The sequence below is a fragment of the Malaclemys terrapin genome, chromosome 1 (assembly GCF_027887155.1).
Source record: "Malaclemys terrapin pileata isolate rMalTer1 chromosome 1, rMalTer1.hap1, whole genome shotgun sequence".
Lineage (NCBI taxonomy): Eukaryota > Metazoa > Chordata > Testudines > Emydidae > Malaclemys > Malaclemys terrapin.
This window is the reverse complement of record NC_071505.1, coordinates 325,235,412-325,254,618: the sequence shown is the minus strand read 5'-3', so window position 1 is coordinate 325,254,618 and position 19,207 is coordinate 325,235,412. Positions and strand designations below refer to the sequence as shown.

The 19,207-nt window shown below is 38.8% G+C and overlaps 1 protein-coding gene across 4 annotated transcripts in view; it reads right to left on the bottom strand.

The window, feature by feature from the left end:
- Nucleotides 1-19,207, bottom strand: part of MRE11 (MRE11 homolog, double strand break repair nuclease) — a 43,053-nt gene that overhangs the window by 10,027 nt on the left and 13,819 nt on the right. For all 4 annotated transcript variants that reach the window (XR_008443523.1, XM_054015630.1, XM_054015632.1 and 1 more), the window contains exons 10-16: nt 18,788-18,868; nt 18,131-18,257; nt 15,668-15,771; nt 8,890-9,063; nt 6,492-6,554; nt 3,384-3,609; nt 1,831-1,914 (exon numbers count right to left, since the gene is read on the bottom strand). Coding sequence is in view for 3 of the 4 variants with exons in the window: in XM_054015630.1 (XP_053871605.1) it covers nt 1,831-1,914; nt 3,384-3,609; nt 6,492-6,554; nt 8,890-9,063; nt 15,668-15,771; nt 18,131-18,257; nt 18,788-18,868 (859 nt within the window). In the remaining variant the exon portion in view is untranslated. The remainder of the gene's footprint in view (nt 1-1,830; nt 1,915-3,383; nt 3,610-6,491; nt 6,555-8,889; nt 9,064-15,667; nt 15,772-18,130; nt 18,258-18,787; nt 18,869-19,207) is intronic.

Below are 19,207 nucleotides of genomic sequence, written 5' to 3'. Positions count from 1 at the left end.
GGAAATCAGTAGTAACTTCAAATAAAACGAATAGCTTCACTTTGTGCTAAGCTAATCCTATAAAATGCAGTTCATTTCTGAGTGATGCTCAAACAATGAAACGAGCCTTTATTTGGGCAGTGATGCAGATGAGACAAAGGTTACTTGGATATTTTAATTGAATCAGCCGCCACTTCTTTTCACAGCTAATCTTCAAATATCATTGAGTTAAACATTCTTGAATTAAAAGAGACTTTGAAAGTGGTAATTTTGGAGACTACAGTGGTTCATTTGCATTCATGTGCACGAAGGTAATAATAGGTCAGAATGTCTGGTATTAATTTTTCTGTTCCACATGATATACTCCAACTGAATACTTATAATAGAGTGAGCACAAGAGGGGCAGTACAAGGGAAAACTGAAAATAATGTTAAATACAATATAAATCCAATATACTTCCAAAATGCAGAGGTTGTGCAATAAGTTTTATAAGGACAGGCACTAATGTACACCGGACCCTCGCTAGAACGTGCGTCTATATAGCGCGAATTCGCATATAACGTGGTCGCAGCCATGGATCCCAAATGTAATTACTTTAATTGCAAGTATCAGGGGGTAGCCGTGTTAGTCTGTATCTACAAAAACAACAAGGAGTCTGATGCAACCGAAGAAGTGAGGTTTTTACTCACGAAAGCTTATGCCCAAATAAATCTGTTAGTCTTTAAGGTGCCACCAGACTCCTTGTTGTTTTTGTACTTTAATTGCAATTCATTTTAACGCAGCCCCTGCTATAATAGGGTCCCTGCGTTAACATGGTACCATGCATGGATCCCAAATCCCACATTCTAGTGAGGGTCCAGTGTATTTTAAAAGATGACTTTAAAAACTAACATCTGCATAAAGAAGCCAGACAGTCTGCAATTTTAATTTGGTCTTTTTATAGGAACTCAAACTTTTTAATGACGAGATTTTGAAGATTACTAACCCAGTGTAATAATTTCAGAGATCCCGAGACAGAAAATTTTAAAAACTGCAACTGAAAAATGTGTTTTACAGAACTTCATTTCTAAGTGTCCCAGTGATGAGCTGAATGACACTGGGTAAATCTAAGTTTAATATTTTCTTTATCGAATCACTCCAGATTTACACTGATGTAACAGAGAGCAGGATCTGGCCCAAGGTCTCTAAACATACCACTTTATCTGTCATGAGCTCTACAAAAAATTCTTGTGGTGCAGAAGCTGTTGCTTACTGTTAGTGCTTAACTGTGTTACTTATTTGCACTCACTGGTACTAATGGTAATTGTATTTCCGGATTCCAAAATTACTTGTGTTATGCTCACTCTCTCTCTCTCTCTCTCTCAAGTCTTTCGTTTCACTCACTATGACCTGAATAAACACCTCTCACCCCACGCCAGCCTTGTCCCCTTCTCTAAGAGAAGGCTTCATCACAAATCCAGAACTAGCCAATCAGTTTGGGCCACACAATTTGTGAGGCTTCAACAAAGACACTCTTCTGGATTCATTTTGCATTTCAAGGGGGAAGTTCTTGAAACAACCTGAACTCATCAGCTGTTAAAGTAGAGAGCGGCAGACCCATTAACCCCATAAATTAATCTTCTTAAAACGATAGGTAAGAGATGCGGTAGGAAAAGAAGTCAGCTGGACTAAACCTCACTAACAGTTCACCTCCCTACTTAATAACAGCCAAATGAAGCTCCATGAGATGGTTGAATTTTATCTACTGGAAATAAAGGTTGCATCATAAACTACTTAACTTCATTATGGCATTCTGCAAAGTGACAGCAATTTGAGAGGGCATATGAAAACAACACACTATTCAGAACATACCATCTATGATGGACATATTCTTGGTAGGAGTAGACACAGGCTTGTAACTTCTACTGCTATTAGACTGTTCTTGGGTAGTGTTTCCTGTAAGGATAAAATACACACACACTCTCAATATTTAGCCCTCTTTGCATTTTTTCAGTTAATTATGAAATTCTAAAAAACAAGCATCAAAAGAACCACAACTAAGGGTACGTCTACACTGTAGCCAAGAAAGTGCTTCCCAGATCAGGAAGACAGACACTCACTTGCTCTGCATGAACTAGAGAGCTGAAAATATCAGTGTGGCTGGCAATAGCACAAGCAGCAGCTCTGGCTAGCTACCTGAATACATACCCAGGGTGTCCAGGCGGGGTTGTACTGAGGGGATAGCATTGGTGGCAGCTTGGGCTAGCTGCCTGAGTACACCCCCCCCTCCCCCCCCAAGAAACTGTGCATGTACTCAGGTGCTACCCCCAGCTCCACTGCTTTTTTCAGTGGAATACCAATTCAGTAATATTTACAGCCCATTTTTGTTTCTTCTTTAATGGTTTATAAGGAAGAGCCTACAGAACATATACAACACACTGCAGTGATTGATACCAATAATCAACAAGAATATGTGAGGGCTGAGTAAGAAATTTAATAAAAAACACTCATCTTTATCACAGTTCATACTCTTCAGACTAGAAAGTGGATAAAAATGGGAGCATGATTTAGCTTCTGACATAATGTCTGCCCCATGGCCAAAAACTTATTCCCTTTCTTGACAGTACATTGGGCACATTTTCCCATTAGTGGTTTCCATAACCAATTTATTTTTGAAGTGCCCAGTCTTAATTTGAATTCAGAGGCCCTGATCTCGCTGTCAGATCTGCTAGTCCCCCTACAAACAGGCTGAGCCCATTGAAGTCAATGGGAGTCTTGGCTAGCTGATCCATCTGCAGAACTGGATACTTTAGTAATTTTTTTTTTTTTAAGGCCTTAACAACAAGGAGTGTAACTCATTAAAAGGGCACAATCAATTACAACCAGACCAGGAGGTGGTTTGATATTTTTGGTTTAAAAAACAAAAAAAAGTCCTCCCCATTCCCCCGATTAAGACAAGTTTTCTAAGCCTTAGGAAGGACTAGTTGTTTCACAAGCCCTTGGGGAAGAGACTACCTTCTACACATGAACAGCATTTAGCTCACATTGGAAGCTATCATAATACAAACACTAGCCAGCAGAGGTATTGCCTAATATTAATACAAAAGAACAGACATACACCTCTGTGCATAGGGCTTCCCCAGGAGACTGCTAGAACTACTGCAGCATAGGAGCATGGTATTTTTTCCTCTTGTCAAAACCTGAATATTTCAACTTAATCTTTGTAAGGGGGCAAGTTACTGCAGCAACTGATGCCAAAAATGCTGGCAATAAAAAGATTACAACATCAGGAATCTGATGAAACAACAAGCCCATAGGGCATTTCATGGGAGCATTACAGAAAAGGCCTTTAAAAAATAAATAAATAAATAGACCATGGGGAAAATCGCTAATAATTGCAATACGAGGAATGTAAAACTATGGACCTCTTCCTCTTCGAGAGGCTCCTCTTGATGTTGAGATTTGCCCTCTTCCACCTCTTGCCTGACCCCTTCCTCGACCTCTTCCTCTGCTGAATGATACAGAGGTGCCAGCATCTGAATCATCATTGTTTTTTTGTTCTGACATTCCCATATCCATAAGATCATCATCACTAGAACAAGAGGCAAGAGCAGCCTCATGAGATCTGTGAGCTCTAGCCCTGGTCATAGCCTGAAAGAAATGATACAGAATATTTAATTTTAACAGTAAAATGCACCATAGTTGAAACTATAGTGGTGACATGTTTATAAGAACTCAGATTTAGGGTCAACTTCAATGGTAATGTAAGTCAGCCAGAAAATAGATGTCTCTTTTCTAGTCATTTTGATGCAGTCCCAATTTGTACATTAAGTCAATATTGTTTATAAAATGCTTCACTCCCATTCAAAGAAGTCTGAAAAAACGACTGTTAAAACAAATTGTGAAATGGACTAACAAGTCAGCCAACCTACAATAGAGAAAACCGCTTTCTCCAAGAGGCAATATGCATATTCTTCCTTTAACTTAGCAAAAACTGCTTCTGAAAGATGGGTCATTAAGGCTTAATAAAAGAAAAGGGGGAAAGTATCTGAACAACTGAGCAGTTTCTACAATCCAAGGACTGTGATTTAAAAAACAAATGAGAGAAAAAACAGTTTGGAGGAGAAGTGAGGTAAAGATACAAAGAAAGGGAACTGCCATCTGGTATAAAGATTAATGGGCTTTATGAATGAGTGGACTGTTAACATTTTTCTTAAAAAGAAAAGGGTTCAATTCTCCTTTCACTTACACCAACGTAAATCCACTGAAGTCATTAAATGAGAAGAACCAGGCTGGAAGTGAATTTGGCATTTCTAGATTTCCACTAGATCCTATCTGCACAGTGATCCCCTGGTCCATATTCCCATTTGTAGTTTAGACATGAACTTAAATCATAGTTTAAACATACAGAAGACATAGGTGCTGTTGTTGTGGTTATAATTAAGGGACTTTAAGTCCCTTACTGACTTTCAATGGGACTTAGGCACCTAAGTCATTTAGGCAGTTTTAAAAATTTGATCCAGGGTGTAAGGACATAGCTAACTTCCCATCTACACTATAAATTTGAACCATATGGAGGTAAAAGGGCATCCTGACTAGGTAGTATTTGTAGTTTTCACCTCACTAACTGTAACACACCTTTACAACTAGAGTTCAGCACTGCTCATTGAAAGGACTTGTCTACACAAGCTTTAGTTCATGGCACGCTGGGGTGTAAATCTACCCCACACTACCCTGCCACACTAAGTATCTGTGTGGACCCTACTGCCTTGCACTGGGGAACTTTTAGTGCCCTTCATTACTGTTTCAAAGCAGGATAGATCAAAGCACACACTAGAGAACTTTTAGTGCACGACAGCCTAGTGTGGAGATTTACACCCCAGCTTGCTGCAAACCAAGTGCTGAGAGCCCAGACAAGCCCAGAGGTTGCCAATTGCATCTAATTCTATGGTGGTGAACCTGAATATACATTGCTCAAGTAGACATTATTTTCCTTATAGATAAATGGACATTAGATTCTGAACATCTCTGCAGAAGGACTGAAGAAAAATTGAGGAACTCTCCCCTTCACCTCCCATACTCCAAAATGGACCACCTCAGAAAAACCCAACCTAAACCCATCACATGCTCTCACACACTGAAAGAAAAAAAAAAAAAAAATCAGGAAACCTACCTGTTCTTTTTTTAAATTATTAATATTCTGGGACCAACCAGGCTACCAACACTGTGAACATTAGATTCGGACGTCTGCCTGACATGTAATTCATCAACAGGGACATTAATTCACTGCTTCTGGGACTCCTCAGGCACTGCTAACTTTGGGTTGGAAATTTGCAATTGCTTGTCTAAATCGTATGGATCTGAGGTTGGTTTTTTTGGTGGAGCTGTCTCCCAAATGATACCAGACATATGGATGACTGGGCAGTGGCTCCAGTTAAGCCATTCCTTTTGTGCTCTGTGTCTCATAGATATACCCTGCATAAATGGACTATTAAATACTTCACTCTGGACTTTTGAATACTGTACATTCTGTGCTTCAATATGTCTCCCTAGGTATACAGCACTAAAGTGCAGCCAAAAGACAGAACAGAAAATATCCTTTTGTCAAACAAAAAATCCCTAGTAATTGCAAAACCACTTACATAAAGGTCAATTTAATATAGGGGTTCTCAAACTGGAGGTCGGGACCCCTCAGGGGGTCGCAAGGTTATTCCGGGGGGGTCGGAGCTGTCAACCTCCACCCCAAACACCACGTTGCCTCCAGCATTTATGATGGTGTTAAAGTGTTTTTAATTTATGAGGGGGAGGAGGTAGCAAGCTTCTGAGTGCGATGTGAAAGGGGTCACCAGTCCAAAAGTTCGAGAACCACTGATTTAATAGATTCTGGGACTTCACTTATGAGCAGTCTTAATATAGGTTTTATGCATGGGATTATATCCCACAATTATGTACCAGGAAGAAAGTCCACATAAGCAAATTATACATAGCAAAGTGGATATTTATGTTTGAATGTCTTTACAATTTGCATAATTATTGATAGTTGCTTAGTTATTATGCAATTTACTGACACATTCTTGTGTCTTCTACAAGGGAACTGTTTGTTTTTCCCCCAGATGAATAGTGATATAATCTGGCATTTTTACCTTTTTAAAATAAATTGTAGTGACTTTATAATGTAGAGAAAAAGTAATCTAAAGAGAACTGTAAACTGGACCATCCAGATTCAGAATGGTTTTTGTTCAAGTTTTAAACCAGAAGCATGCTGTGACTTCGAGGGCATATCACACCCAAGGATATTTTCAGGTGATTTTTAATTCTGCATCCAACACAAGACCTTGTGGAATCTTTCTCTTTCACAGAAATCAATACAACTTGCCATAGAATTCTCTCATCCTTCTTGAACAATTAGGCCTGGGTGGTACAGAACGTATTATTTATTCTATTATACACTAATAGAAGACGACAGTGCTCCACTTAAGCAACATCAATACCGACACATTTTACACCCTACATTTGTGTTTTAGGGGAATTACCTCACGAACTTCTTCCTCTTCCTCTTCAATATTCTCTTTTCTGGTCTCCCTAAATTTTCGCACCTAGATCACAGTAATATAAAATATAAGACCAAATTAATAGTCTGGACTGTACAATAGCTGAAGACACACAAATTCCAAGAAAAGTGTTCCTGTTTTAATAGCTTAGAGGTGAGGTGAACTTAGATTTTTAGAGAAATCAACCCAATGTCTGTTCTTTTACTGGATTTGTTTTGAACAGAAATAGAATGGCATCACTATTCAACACTTTGCCAGGAAGGCTTTGCTGACTGTAAAGAGCAACAATTACATTAGCAGGTACAAACAATACATTTGAGATATGTTTGTAACAGGATGAGTCCAGAATACACAAGAGATATAGAGACACCTCTTTTTTAGAAGCAAAGTAAAAAAGCATTAAGTAACATAGAATAGTTTGATCCCGTCCACTCCTAGTAAAAAGAAATCACCACCAGAGATTCAGGGCTCGAAGTAGGTCTGCAGCACCACTACTGCTTACTGGCACCATTAGATATTAGAGGTAACCAGCAATGTGCATCTGCAGAAAAATCATGGGGCTGGTGCTATTCTCATATTAGATCTGAACTAGCATGAGAACAAAGGATGCCCAACAACATGTTCAAAGGCCATAGGAGGAAGGGAGGCCAACACTGCAGCCCATGAATCTCACATTTCATGGGATGTGAGCCAATGCAGTAAAGCTCAGCACTGGCTGAAAATGTGCTTGATATGGGGTAGAAAGGAAAGGAGATGCATTACTTTAGATGGAATATACCGGCAAAAGGCATTAACATAACATAGTCACTATCTAACATTAAACAATGTTAAACAAGGCTTAATATACAGAGACCTCAGCTTGTTTAGCACCATGGAAATCACACTATTAAAAATCCTTTTACCTTTTTATTAAAGACACAAAAGAAGGGAAAGCAGTTAAAGCAACTGAAATTTAAAGTATTAAATAAGGCTTCCATTTTAATAGCATCTCTTGTTCTATTTCCCCTTTAGCTGTAGACTGTTTTTTAGAAAGAAAAAAGCCCCATTGTTTGACAGTCTTTTAGAATGTTAAAGATGATAATTGTTATCCCACATGGTGTCTGGCTTTCAGCTGGAGCTGGTAGTGGTGGTGATGTCATCTGAGTCCCTCTTTCTTTGTCCTGTTTTGGTCAGGACACCTTTCGGGACCATGATAACGAAAGCGTGGGGTCCCAGAAAACAGAGGGGGTAGCAGCCATGCTGGTGAAACTCAGTTGCAGTAGCTTCTGTTTGTTTTTCCCTCCTGTTTTTCTTTTTCTTTTTTCGTTCCCCACAAAATCTTTCGTTTAAGGATCCAAAACGGGTAGAATTGCCCATCCCTCTGTTATTTTATCTACTAATTAGGGCTAATATGTGGCATACCAGTTTTGGCTCATTAACTTCTGGCTCCACATCTCCTGTTGTTAGCAAGCATAATTTGAACAGTCTTTAAATTATATCAACTTAGCCTTTTTGTTAAGGCTACTTCAGTTATTCTGTCTTCCTTTCCTACCTTTTCCTATCAACATTTATTCTTATATCTTATTGTAACATCTTATGAACTTTTACATATTTGAATTGTGAACTCAACTGTAAGAAGTAAGTCTGTAAGCTCAACTGTCAACAGGTGCAAAGTGTAAAAGTGACAGAGAATGGGCAATAGAGCAACGAGAGGTAGTGGGATATGAAGAAATACAGTAGACCCCAGAGAAAGCATGGGTAGAGGTCAGGAATAAAGAAGAAAAATAAAAGTGAAGATAAGTAGGAGGTGAAAGAGAGAAAGGAAGAAATGGAAAGAGAAAACTGGCATCACAAAATATAAGTCTAGACCCACTGCTCTGCTTACAGTAAAAAGTTTAAATTCAAATTAGGCATCAAGCTGCTACTGTTTTAACCAATGGCATAAGCAAATGCAATCCAAAGACTATTGATAAACAACAGTGGTCAATTTGGTCCCAAGTCTTAAAGGCAAACTAAACATTTGCATCTACCAATACTTGCCAATATGTTTGTTATCTCAGTCAGAGTTTGTGCAGAGCTTAAGTTGTAGGCCACATATCCTTAAAAACTGACAGATTGTGTACACATAAGATCCTATTAGGAACAACTAAAATATTCTACTAAGATGGAGTAGGAAGCAACATATCAAACTACAAGATACAATTTTAAAAAGATTAAGCAGCTTTTAAGCTATATATTTAATTTTTGTGTGTGTTCATGAATGTGAAGCACTGAGGGGACTGGCTAGAGGCAGGTGTTGTGCAAGCTTCAAAATACTCACAAAGCTGTCAATAAACGACAATCTTGAGCTACAAACTAGGCTGCTCCTAACCAGAAGGACTGAGCATAATTCAGTACTAACCTCCTCATCTATTTTTGCCTCCTCTGCATCGGTGTGACGTTCCTTAAGAAACCTTTGAGTTTTTTCTAATTGAAATTTCACCAACTCTTCTATAGCATCTTTCTCCTCTTTGTCAACAAATTCCTGCACTGCTTCACCCATTCCTCTTTCAGTCAAGAGTGAAAGCTGTACTTTCTTTAGGAGACAGAAAGGGAGGGAGGGGGGAGAAGGTTAAAAAAAACAAACAAAAAACTTCCCTCAAACAGCAATATTTATCCCAAACAGAGTATTAGTCATATTATTCTTCAGAAAAGAGAAATACACAAATATTTTAAGCGATTAGTCAAATAATTGGATAACATCAGGAAAAGCTAACAGGTGATTCTTTCTAGTCAAGAACCTTTAGCATTAAAGGATTCATGTGTTATGTAAAACAAATTAAGGATCAATTAAGCTAAAAAGCATTATGATTAGTGACAGGGACGACTCCAGGCACCAGCGCAGGAAGCAGGTGCTTGGGGCGGCCAATGGAAAGGGACGGCATGTCCAGGCCTTTGGCGGCAATTCACTGGCGGGTCCCTCGGTCCCTCTCAGAAGGAAGGGCCGGCTGCCGAATTGCCACCGATCGCTGCTTCATTTTTTTTTTTTTTTCCCTCCCTTCGCTGCTTGGGGCGGCAAAAAAGCTGGAACCGGCTCTGATTAGTGATGGAAGAAAAGAGTAAAATACATCTCACAAGTGAATCATTTAAATGGAGGAAGTGATAATGCTAATCTTACTGGATTTCTTTCAGGACTAAAATGAAGTAAACTAAATTTACATTTGTTTTTGTACATCGAATGTGTGAAGTAGTGTCTGTTACCAAAATAATATTTTAGCAGCACTCTTGTGTCTGTATAACATGAAAAGAGAAAATTTAATCACTGAAACATTGGACTAGGTGCTGGGAAATCAGAAAGAAACTGATTTATTTTGTATATTATAGGTACAGTAGATTTCACTTCACAGCAACCTCTTGGCTCCCAGAAAAAAGTTATTATCCAGAAGTTGCCAATATGCGGAAGGCACTGTTTTCAGGAGGTATACACAGAAAAACAAGCAAGGAACAGTAATACATTGTACAGAATAGTAATTGTGAAACCATTTATTAACTTTCAGTACTAAAAAAAGAAAACCAAACATTGATACTCAGTAAAGGAGAACTCTGTGTAGTGTACCAACACCACATACAGAAAACTTACGAAATCTCCACTTGTTAAGTGTCACAATTATAAAGAAAAAGCATTTTATTTAAAAACAACGAAATCGTATGAAACACTTATTATAATGTCTCTGAACAGTACTGTTGCTGAACAGTACTGTTCCTACAGTGAGTGCTCTGTCACAAATTAAAGTAGCACAAGATTTTTACCAAAAAAGGTTTTAAGAACAAAAGTTGTCCCATCCTAGTTTGCTATCTCCACCCGTAAATCCTTCTCCATGTTGCGTGCAGCCTCATAACGGTTCTCAAAGCGACAACTCTGGCATAGCCTCTGAAAAACATCCATTACATCTAGCTGCTCTGTGAGGGAAGGCTCTTCAGATTTACCATATGACTCACTATTCTCTTGTGCCTTATCGGCCTGTTGACACTTTACAACCACTACAGCTTCCAGAAGTTCAGCACCAGAAAGCTCACCTTCCATCTCTAAACAACTGTCAAACTCAACAATGGCCTCAAACTCCTCTGCTGTTAGAATTTTCAGGAAGAGAAACATTGACCAGCACATCGATGTAAACAAGCCATCATTTTCTGTTATTGCAAACTCCCTTTCTGAAGCACTTTAGAACAGTCTATGGGAGAAAAGCAGCCCAGGACTCCTTAGCAAGATGAAGTGCATTCATCAGTTTGACAACATCCACCACTCGTAGGTTTGGGTCAACATTAGAGAAGCGATGGCGTGCACAGTCCATTGGCTGCTTGATTGAGGCTGCATTGGAGCAAGAATTTTAACAAAGTGCAATAGCTCGACATTAACTCAATGGGCTGGGCAATGTCAATCAGGGGGGAGGGATACCTCAGTGGTTTGAGCATTGGCCTGCTAAACCCAAGGTTAGGAGTTCAATCCTTGTGGGGGCCACTTAGGGATCTGGGGCAAAATCAGTACTTGGTCCTGATAGTGAAGGCAGGGGGCTGGACTCTTTGACCTTTCAAGGTCCCTTCCATTAATTTAAATTTAAGAGGCATGTGTCGATCTTGTAGCCACAGCTCCCTGTTCCAGTTCTTAAGCCACTCTTCAAAGAGCAAACTTGTCATCCATCCATGCATTGGCTGAGTTCCTGTAGATCACAGGCAGCTCTGAGCGGTCCTTAGAGAAACCATGGAGGCACTCGTTCTTTCTGATCACCATTAGAGGCCATTTCTCTGTCCTATCCATGTTTGTATAACACAGCAATATGATACGATCTACAGCATATTTCCCCTCCTGCAAACCCTTCTTTCAGAAGGCCAAGGTCTCTGTCGGGAATGCCCTGGTAAAAGAGACCAGACTCGTCAGCATTAAAGATGCCATGTGTCCGAAACTACTCGAGAATGCTGGGTAAGGTGTCTGTCCACCATTCAGTAGCTGCCAGAAGGTAATCATCTTGTTTCCCGCCATGCTCCTTACACTAAACCATGCTGTGCTGGGCTTTCCACCAACTGAGTCGTCTGAAGGGTTGAACTCCTTCTCTGCCACCAGCTGACTCACTTTCTGTTTCAGCATAAGCCTGGAGAGTCGAGCATCTTGTCCAAGCTTATGCTGAAACCCGGGCTTCACCAACATCTGCCTCCTTTCCATCGCATTGACACTTGCAGCCTCGGTATGTGTTGTTCCCCTGTAAAATGTTATGGCTGTTCTGAATGCAAGAATCAATGGACTTTGGAGACATCAAACCCTTTCAGCCACTCTTACTTGCTTAGCACAGGGCTTGGGTAGGGCCTCCAGCACACAAACTTTACTGATGAGAGATAGGTCCATGTCTTTGGAAGCCATGGCACACAGCAGAAGCATTTAGCTGCACATGCTCAAAGCCTGAAAGTTCACTATAGGATGGACCTCTCCTCTAAAAACGTTGCTACTAAGTGGCATACCTGTGGTTAATATCCGAATCCCATTAATATTAATGGGATGGATTGGTTCCTGGCAATATATTTCCATTAACCGGAAGCTGTTGTTCAACCAAGCCAGGATACTGACATTTGAGTAGCGTGCTCTCTTTAGTCTGTGATAATGCAGCACTAACACTCTTACTCAGGAACATTATGTATGCTTAATTTATTTTCAAATCTTCCAGCTGTCTCTTAAGGTGCTATTTTATAAAAGAATGTCAGAAGCAGCGGAGCCTTTTCTACTGAGAAACAGTTAAATTAAATACACTTGGGGAAAAAAAAAAATCCTATATAGCTATTAAAATGAACTGTTAGCTTTATTCCCCATGAAGCAAATGCATCGGCATTACACTTAAAACTGTCTTTTTTTTAAGGAAGTATTTTTGACAGTCAGTAAATTCTTATATAAACGTATTAGCAGGAATTCTGTCACAAAATGGAAAAGCTATTACTGTAATTAAAGAAAACTAATGCAATAGCAAGCTGTTATAACAGGACATTAAAAAACTTCCAACACTGTGATAAATGCAGAAAACTGCATCTTTTTTTCTTTCCCTTTCATCTCATAAAGTTCTGTCAGAGTACCCTGTGGCTACTTGAATTAACACCACTGGGAGTCTCTAAAGACCCAAGTCCTTCAAACTCCTCAGCATTTCATAGAATCAGGACATATGGGCCTAATCCTGCCAACTCTAACTCTTATTCACATTAGTGGAACTATTTTCCTAAGTTTTACACACATGAATGTCCTCTGGAAAAAGAAAATGTAAATCATTAGCATCTTAGTAAGAGTTTGACCTAATGCAACTTATAGTTTAGACTTGAGCGAGGGGGAATAAAAGCTGCTTTATTAACCATGTTATTTTTCCTCAAAATCTGGTAGTGATTAGCTTGATTGTGCTTAATTTAGAGTACATTATCAACATTTAGTTAGTTCAAAAAATGTTTAATACGAAATGGATATTATTAGGGCTGTCGATTCATCGCAGTTAACACACGCGATTAACTCAAAAAAATTAATTGCAATTAAAAAAATTAATCGTGATTAATCGTGGTTTTAATCACACTGTTAAACAACAGAATACCAATTGAAATTTATTAAATATTTTGGATTTTTTTCTACATTTTCATATATATTCTGTGTTGTAACGGAAATCAAAGTGTATATTTTTTTATTACAAATATTTGCACTGTAAAAAATATAAGAAATATTTTTTCAATTCACCTCACTATAGTGCAATCTCTGAAAGTGCAACTTACAAATGTAGATTTTTTTCTTGTTACATAACTGCACTCAAACAAAACAATGTAAAGCTTCAGAGACTACAAGTCCACTCAGTCCTACTTCTTGTTTAGACAATTGCTAAGTCAAACAAGTTTGTTTACATTTACAGGAGATAATGCTGTCCTCTTCTTATTTACGTCACCAGAAAGTGAGAACAGGCATTTGCATGGCACTTTTGTAGATGGCATTGCAAGGTATTTATGTGCCAGATACGCTAAACATTCATATGCCCCTTCGGCCACCATTCCAGAGGACATGCTTCCATGCTGATGACGCTTGTTAAAAAAACATAATGTGTTAATTAAATTTGTGACTGAACTTCTTGGGGGAGAACTGTATGTCCCCTGCTCCGTTTTACCCACATTCTGCCATATATTTCATGTTATAGTAGTCTCAGAAGATGACCCAGCACATGTTCATTTTTTGAACACTTTCACTGCAGATTTCACAAAACGCAAAGAAGGTACCAATGTGAGATTTCTAAAGAGAGCTACAGCACTCACCCCAAGGTCTAAGAATCTGAAGTGCCATCCAAAATCTGAGAGCTATGAGGTGTGGAGCATGCTTTTAGAAGTCTTAAAAGAGCAACACTCTCTGATGCGGAAACTACAGAAACAACAAAAAAGAAAATCAACCATCTGCTTGTGGCATCTGACTTAGATAAAGAAAATGAACAAGCGTCGATCCGCACTGCTTTGGATTGTTATCGAGCTGAACCCGTCATCAGCATGGACACGTCTCCTGGAATGGTGGTTGAAGCATGAAGGGACATATGAATCTTTAGCGCATCTCGCACATAAGTATCTTGCGACGCCGGCTACAACAGTGCTATGCGAATGCCTAGTCTCACTTTCAGGTGACATTGTAAACAAGAAGCGGGCAGCATTATCTCCTGCAAATGTAAACAAACTTGTTTGTCTGAGCGATTGGTTGAACAAGAAGTAGGACTGAGTGGAGTTGTAAGCTCTAAAATTTTACAGTTTTATGTTTGAATGCAGTGGTTTTTTTTTGTTTTACATAATTCTACATTTGTAAGTGCAACTTTCAAGTAGTACTTGTATTAGGTGAATTGAAAAATATTATTTTGTTTTTTTTACAGTGCAAATACTTGTAAACAAAACTAAATATAAAGTGAGCAGTGTAGACTTTGTATTCTGTGTTGTAATTGAAATCAATATATTTGAAAATGTAGAAAACATCCAAAAATATTTAAATAGATGGTATTTTATTATTGTTTAATCATGCAATTAATTTTGTTAAGCCACATGACAGCCCTACCATTTATACTCATTTCAGGCAGGCAGGCAGAAATATGAATATATTAGGGACATACAAACCAACTAACAAAAAAAGACAGTCCCTGCCACAAAGAGCTTACAATCTAAGTATAAGATAAGAAATGGATATAGACAGAATACAAAGAAACAATGAGCCAATACTGGTCAGCATGATAGGCTCAGCACAGGGACTAACCGTTAAGTTTTTTGTTGGCATCCTGGGAAAGGAGAATTTTGAAGAGGTTTTTGAAGGAGGATAAGTCGTTAGTTTTGTGGATATTTATTGGGAGCTCCTGCCAAGCGTGAGAGGCAGCGTGAGAGAAAGCACGAAGTGGGAGATGGAGGTTGGTGCCACGGGCTGATCTGAAGCAAGAGAATTAACATCTCAGTAGCCAATAAGAGATGATAGGCAGGATGGGGATAGACCATGAAGGGCCTTGAAAATTAAGACAAGCAGCTTATGCTTGATGCACCAGAGAAAGGGGTGAGCCAGTGGAGGGATGCAAAAAGAGGGGTGACATGGTCAAAGCAACAGGCTTGGAAAATGATCTCAGTAGCATCATTCTGAATGAGAAAGACTGCATTTGTCAAGACCAAAGAGAAAGCTATTGATGATGAGAGCCTGGACAAGAATTTTAGATGTGTGGATGGATTAGAAAGCTTATCTTAAGAGATGCTAAGCCTGTATGTGAGCACATAGAGAGTGAGAGCCGAGTCAAACAGGACACCCAGGTTATGGGCCTGAGGACACGCAGGATGCTGGCACTGTCCACAGTGATCAAGAAAGGAAGTTGAGGGGCGGGAGGGAGAGTTTAGGAGCTCAGTTTAAGCCACGTTGAGCCAGATATCCATGAAGAGGAGATGTCAGAGAGATGCAGACATTTCAGTTTGGACAGAAAGAGACAAGAGAGTTGTCAGTACAGAGAGGGTAACTGAATTTGTGTTTGCAGATGAGATTACCCAAAGATAAGATGTAGAGAGAGACAAGAAGGGGCACTAAGGACAGAGCCCTGTCAAACCTCCATAGGAAAAAAACTCTACCACCACAGCAATCAAATGTGTGATTTCATAAATGCACCAAGGACATAAAGACACAACAATAAAGTTACCTTCTCTGCTGTCTGGAAATATTGCTTCACGAGGTCTTCCACTCTCAGGGTTGTCCCCTCCGAAGCAGGTCTTCTAATGAGCTTTCCAAAATTAATCTCATCTTCTAGAAAAGAGATAAATGGGTTCTTATTTTAATAGATTTGTCTTCACACATCAATTTAGGTGTTAAAAGCTACTAACATAACCCTGATTTATTATAATACAAAAGGTAATAACAATTGAAAATTGTTGAAAATAAGACTCTTGCAACAGCACTGGCCACCAGTCTAGGAGTTCTTCTATAACTGAAATTTTCCACAATAAATACCCTGACTACTCATTCTACTCCAATAATAAATATACAAATATGTCCAAATAGCATTTCATCTGTAAAAGGCATAATAATGCCTCCTAAATGCCTGGAAGAAGACAGGGACTGAGCAACATAAACTGGGCTCTGATAGATCAAAAGGAGAGCAAATTTCAAAATCAAAGGCCCTTCATGGAGAACGCCATGTCAGCAGCGCCCTCTCTTACACTGAAGGAGCTAATGCTCAAATGTCTTTGCCAATTTCAAATGCAGCAGGAGGACATGGAGAGAGAGATGGGTGTCTCAAGCAGGCAGGTCCTAAGCTTGCAGTTAAGGCCCTACAGGTTAAAAACAATGCTTTGTACTGCACTTAGAAACTTACTGATAGCCAGTCAGATACCAGAGCACTGGTGTAACATGCTCCCAATGTGAAGCTCTGCATAATAAATGGGTCACCACATTCTTCATTAGCTTGAGTTTCTGAAGGTTAGAATACATTACAGTAATCAGATGGAAATATGAAAGAAATATGGACCCTGGACTTCAAGATAGCCCAGTACAGACAGTTTGATAAGAAGTGTGAGCATACTTACAAGGGGAGATAGAATCAATGTTTGTAATGGCTCAGCCATCTCCCCTTGTAAGTATGCTCACACTTCTTATCAAACTGTCTGTACTGGGCTATCTTGATTATCACTTCAAAAGTTTTTTTTCTCTTAATTAATTGGCCTCTCAGAGTTGGTAAGACAACTCCCACCTGTTTATGCTCTCTGTATGTGTGTATATATATCTCCTCAATATATGTTCCATTCTGTATGCATCCGAAGAAGTGGGCTATAGTTCCACGAAAGCTTATGCTCTAATAAATTTGTTAGTCTCTAAGGTGCCACAAGTACTCCTGTTCTTCTTTTTGTAAATAAATTATGTGCTCAATTAAATCAAACAATCCCACCCAGAAGAACAGCAACCTAATTCAAATTTAGTTAAGAGCTTTTTAAGTGTGTTTACTAATCGTGAAGCATAATGTTTTCATCTTAATTCAAGTGCCGCTGTATACATACCTGTCAATGGAATTAAATTACTTATAAAGCACTAATGTACTACATTAGAAGTCCATTAGATCAGCACAGCATGTTCTTATGCAAACCACATCTTCATTAGTGACCATTAGGGATTCATTAGGACAAAATTGTCAACAACCATTAACCAGTTATTAAAAATTCTGGGCATAGTAGGATTTTCACTGTGACAAATGCCTGTTATTTTAATGGCAAGAACACTCTGATAGAAGGCACCTGGAATAGGATAATCTGGTAATGGATTAAGGCAAATAGATCACACTATTCCACATCAAGCATTCTGATTCTTACTAAATCCAAAAAGAAAAACATGGCACCATTTCAGATTGGGATTTTAGGCAAAGATTTAGCTATTGGGTTTTCAGAGAAGTCAAATATACCTCAGCAAATTTTTCCTACAACTTTTAGATGAATATGTCTTAAGCATGAATGTACTAAGTAAATGGATGCAGCCAGGAAGGGAAGAGAGAAGAAGTTCTGATATCCTCCATGTGAGCACTGACTTATAAAGGGTAAGGAAGTTTGTATGTGGATAATAAGGCTATTTCCGACCCCCAATGGTGCTCAGATGTTCTGAAGTCAGGACAAACTCCTTGTCAAATGGGTAAATGTGCTGACATGTCTCAAGGAAAGAAATCACTGAAAAACCCAACTCTCCAAAGTTTTTATAGCCCCATGGATGCTTTTAAATCATATAAGAACTGCTACTTGACCTCTTCATATGTCCACTTTTTGAGAACCCAACTGTGATGCAGTTTTATGCACAGCATTAAACACACAGTTCAGAAAGGTACTCTGAGGCCATGAAGTCACCGTCTGTAAACTGTTGAGAGAGGGTGCTGTCTGAACACCAAGATTTAAAACAACAACAAAAAGAACACATACTCCTGCAAAAATTGTATGGATTTGGAGGGGTCCTTGCAGATTTCTATTGTTAGGGTCTTGGTCCTTGACTAAGGTTCTAGGTGCTAATGGTAAAGCAAATAATAATACTGTCTCTGTTAATTACATATTTTACACAGGTAGCGAACCCCTAAAAATATTGGTTAAATAAAATTCCCATGTTACTTTTAACTGACAAATTTTGTTTTTACCATTTTTCTCTTTTTGTTCACGATGTCTGAAAAAGTGTATAATGTCCTTTGGGTTAGCTGTCCTTTCCATGAACTTCTGACTGAAACGGTGAATACTGAATGGTTCAAAACCTCCACTGTAATCAACCTAAAATGAGAATGTCAAAAGATGAAATTTGGGATAGAGGCAAGGAAACCAAGCGCTTCAAATAGTCTAAGATGCATCAGTTTCTTTCTCGCTCTCTTTTATTATTTTTTAAATAAAAGTTTGAACAATGAGCCAGTCAGGTGCTAATGCTAATGTTAACACCATATGCTTAATTACCAATCCAGTCTCTGACTCCTATGTCTGGGAGTGCTGCAAAGGTGGCATGTATGCCTCTGTAAAGAACATCATCACATTCTTTAATATCTGATAACACGTTCTATCCCACCAACCAATAAAGGAGGAGCAGTGGCATGCACCGAAGGGAATCCCATACAATCGCCTGCTGGAAAGTACTGATCATGCCACAAAGGCTCATGGTACATGTACAGTGAGGGTGGGATTTAAAACAAAACAACAAAATTTAAATTGTGTATGAGCAGATAAATTATTAAATATAAAACTTGTAAAGAACATGTAGCATAAAGTAATCAAGTCAACAAGAGTTTTAAAATAAAGCAACTAAGTCTTACTCGTAATCTTATGAGAGGTTTTTCTGGCTGGCGTGGATTTCCCAGACGCTCTCTTTCCGCATTATCCAGCAGTGTTTCAACCTGAGAAGTACAAGCAGTAAAGGGGTAGATATAAAAGTGACTCTTCAGCACCTATTACTTTCTCTGGTTGTAGCTACTTGGACCTTTCCAGCATTGTCTAAAACTAAATGTGTTGGGGGGAAAAAAGTGTCTAAGTAATAAAGAGCTTATGCACATATGCATAAGAGATGGCAGAATTTGGCCAAAAGTGTGTGAAACACAAAGACTCGATCACAACAAAGAAAGGCTGTGGTATTAGAATTAAGTTTCCTGCTAGTAGCTAACAAGCCTTCTCAGATTTTCATTAGGTAGTTCAGTGCCATATTAAATATTATGAAGTTCTATAATATGTGAATACTT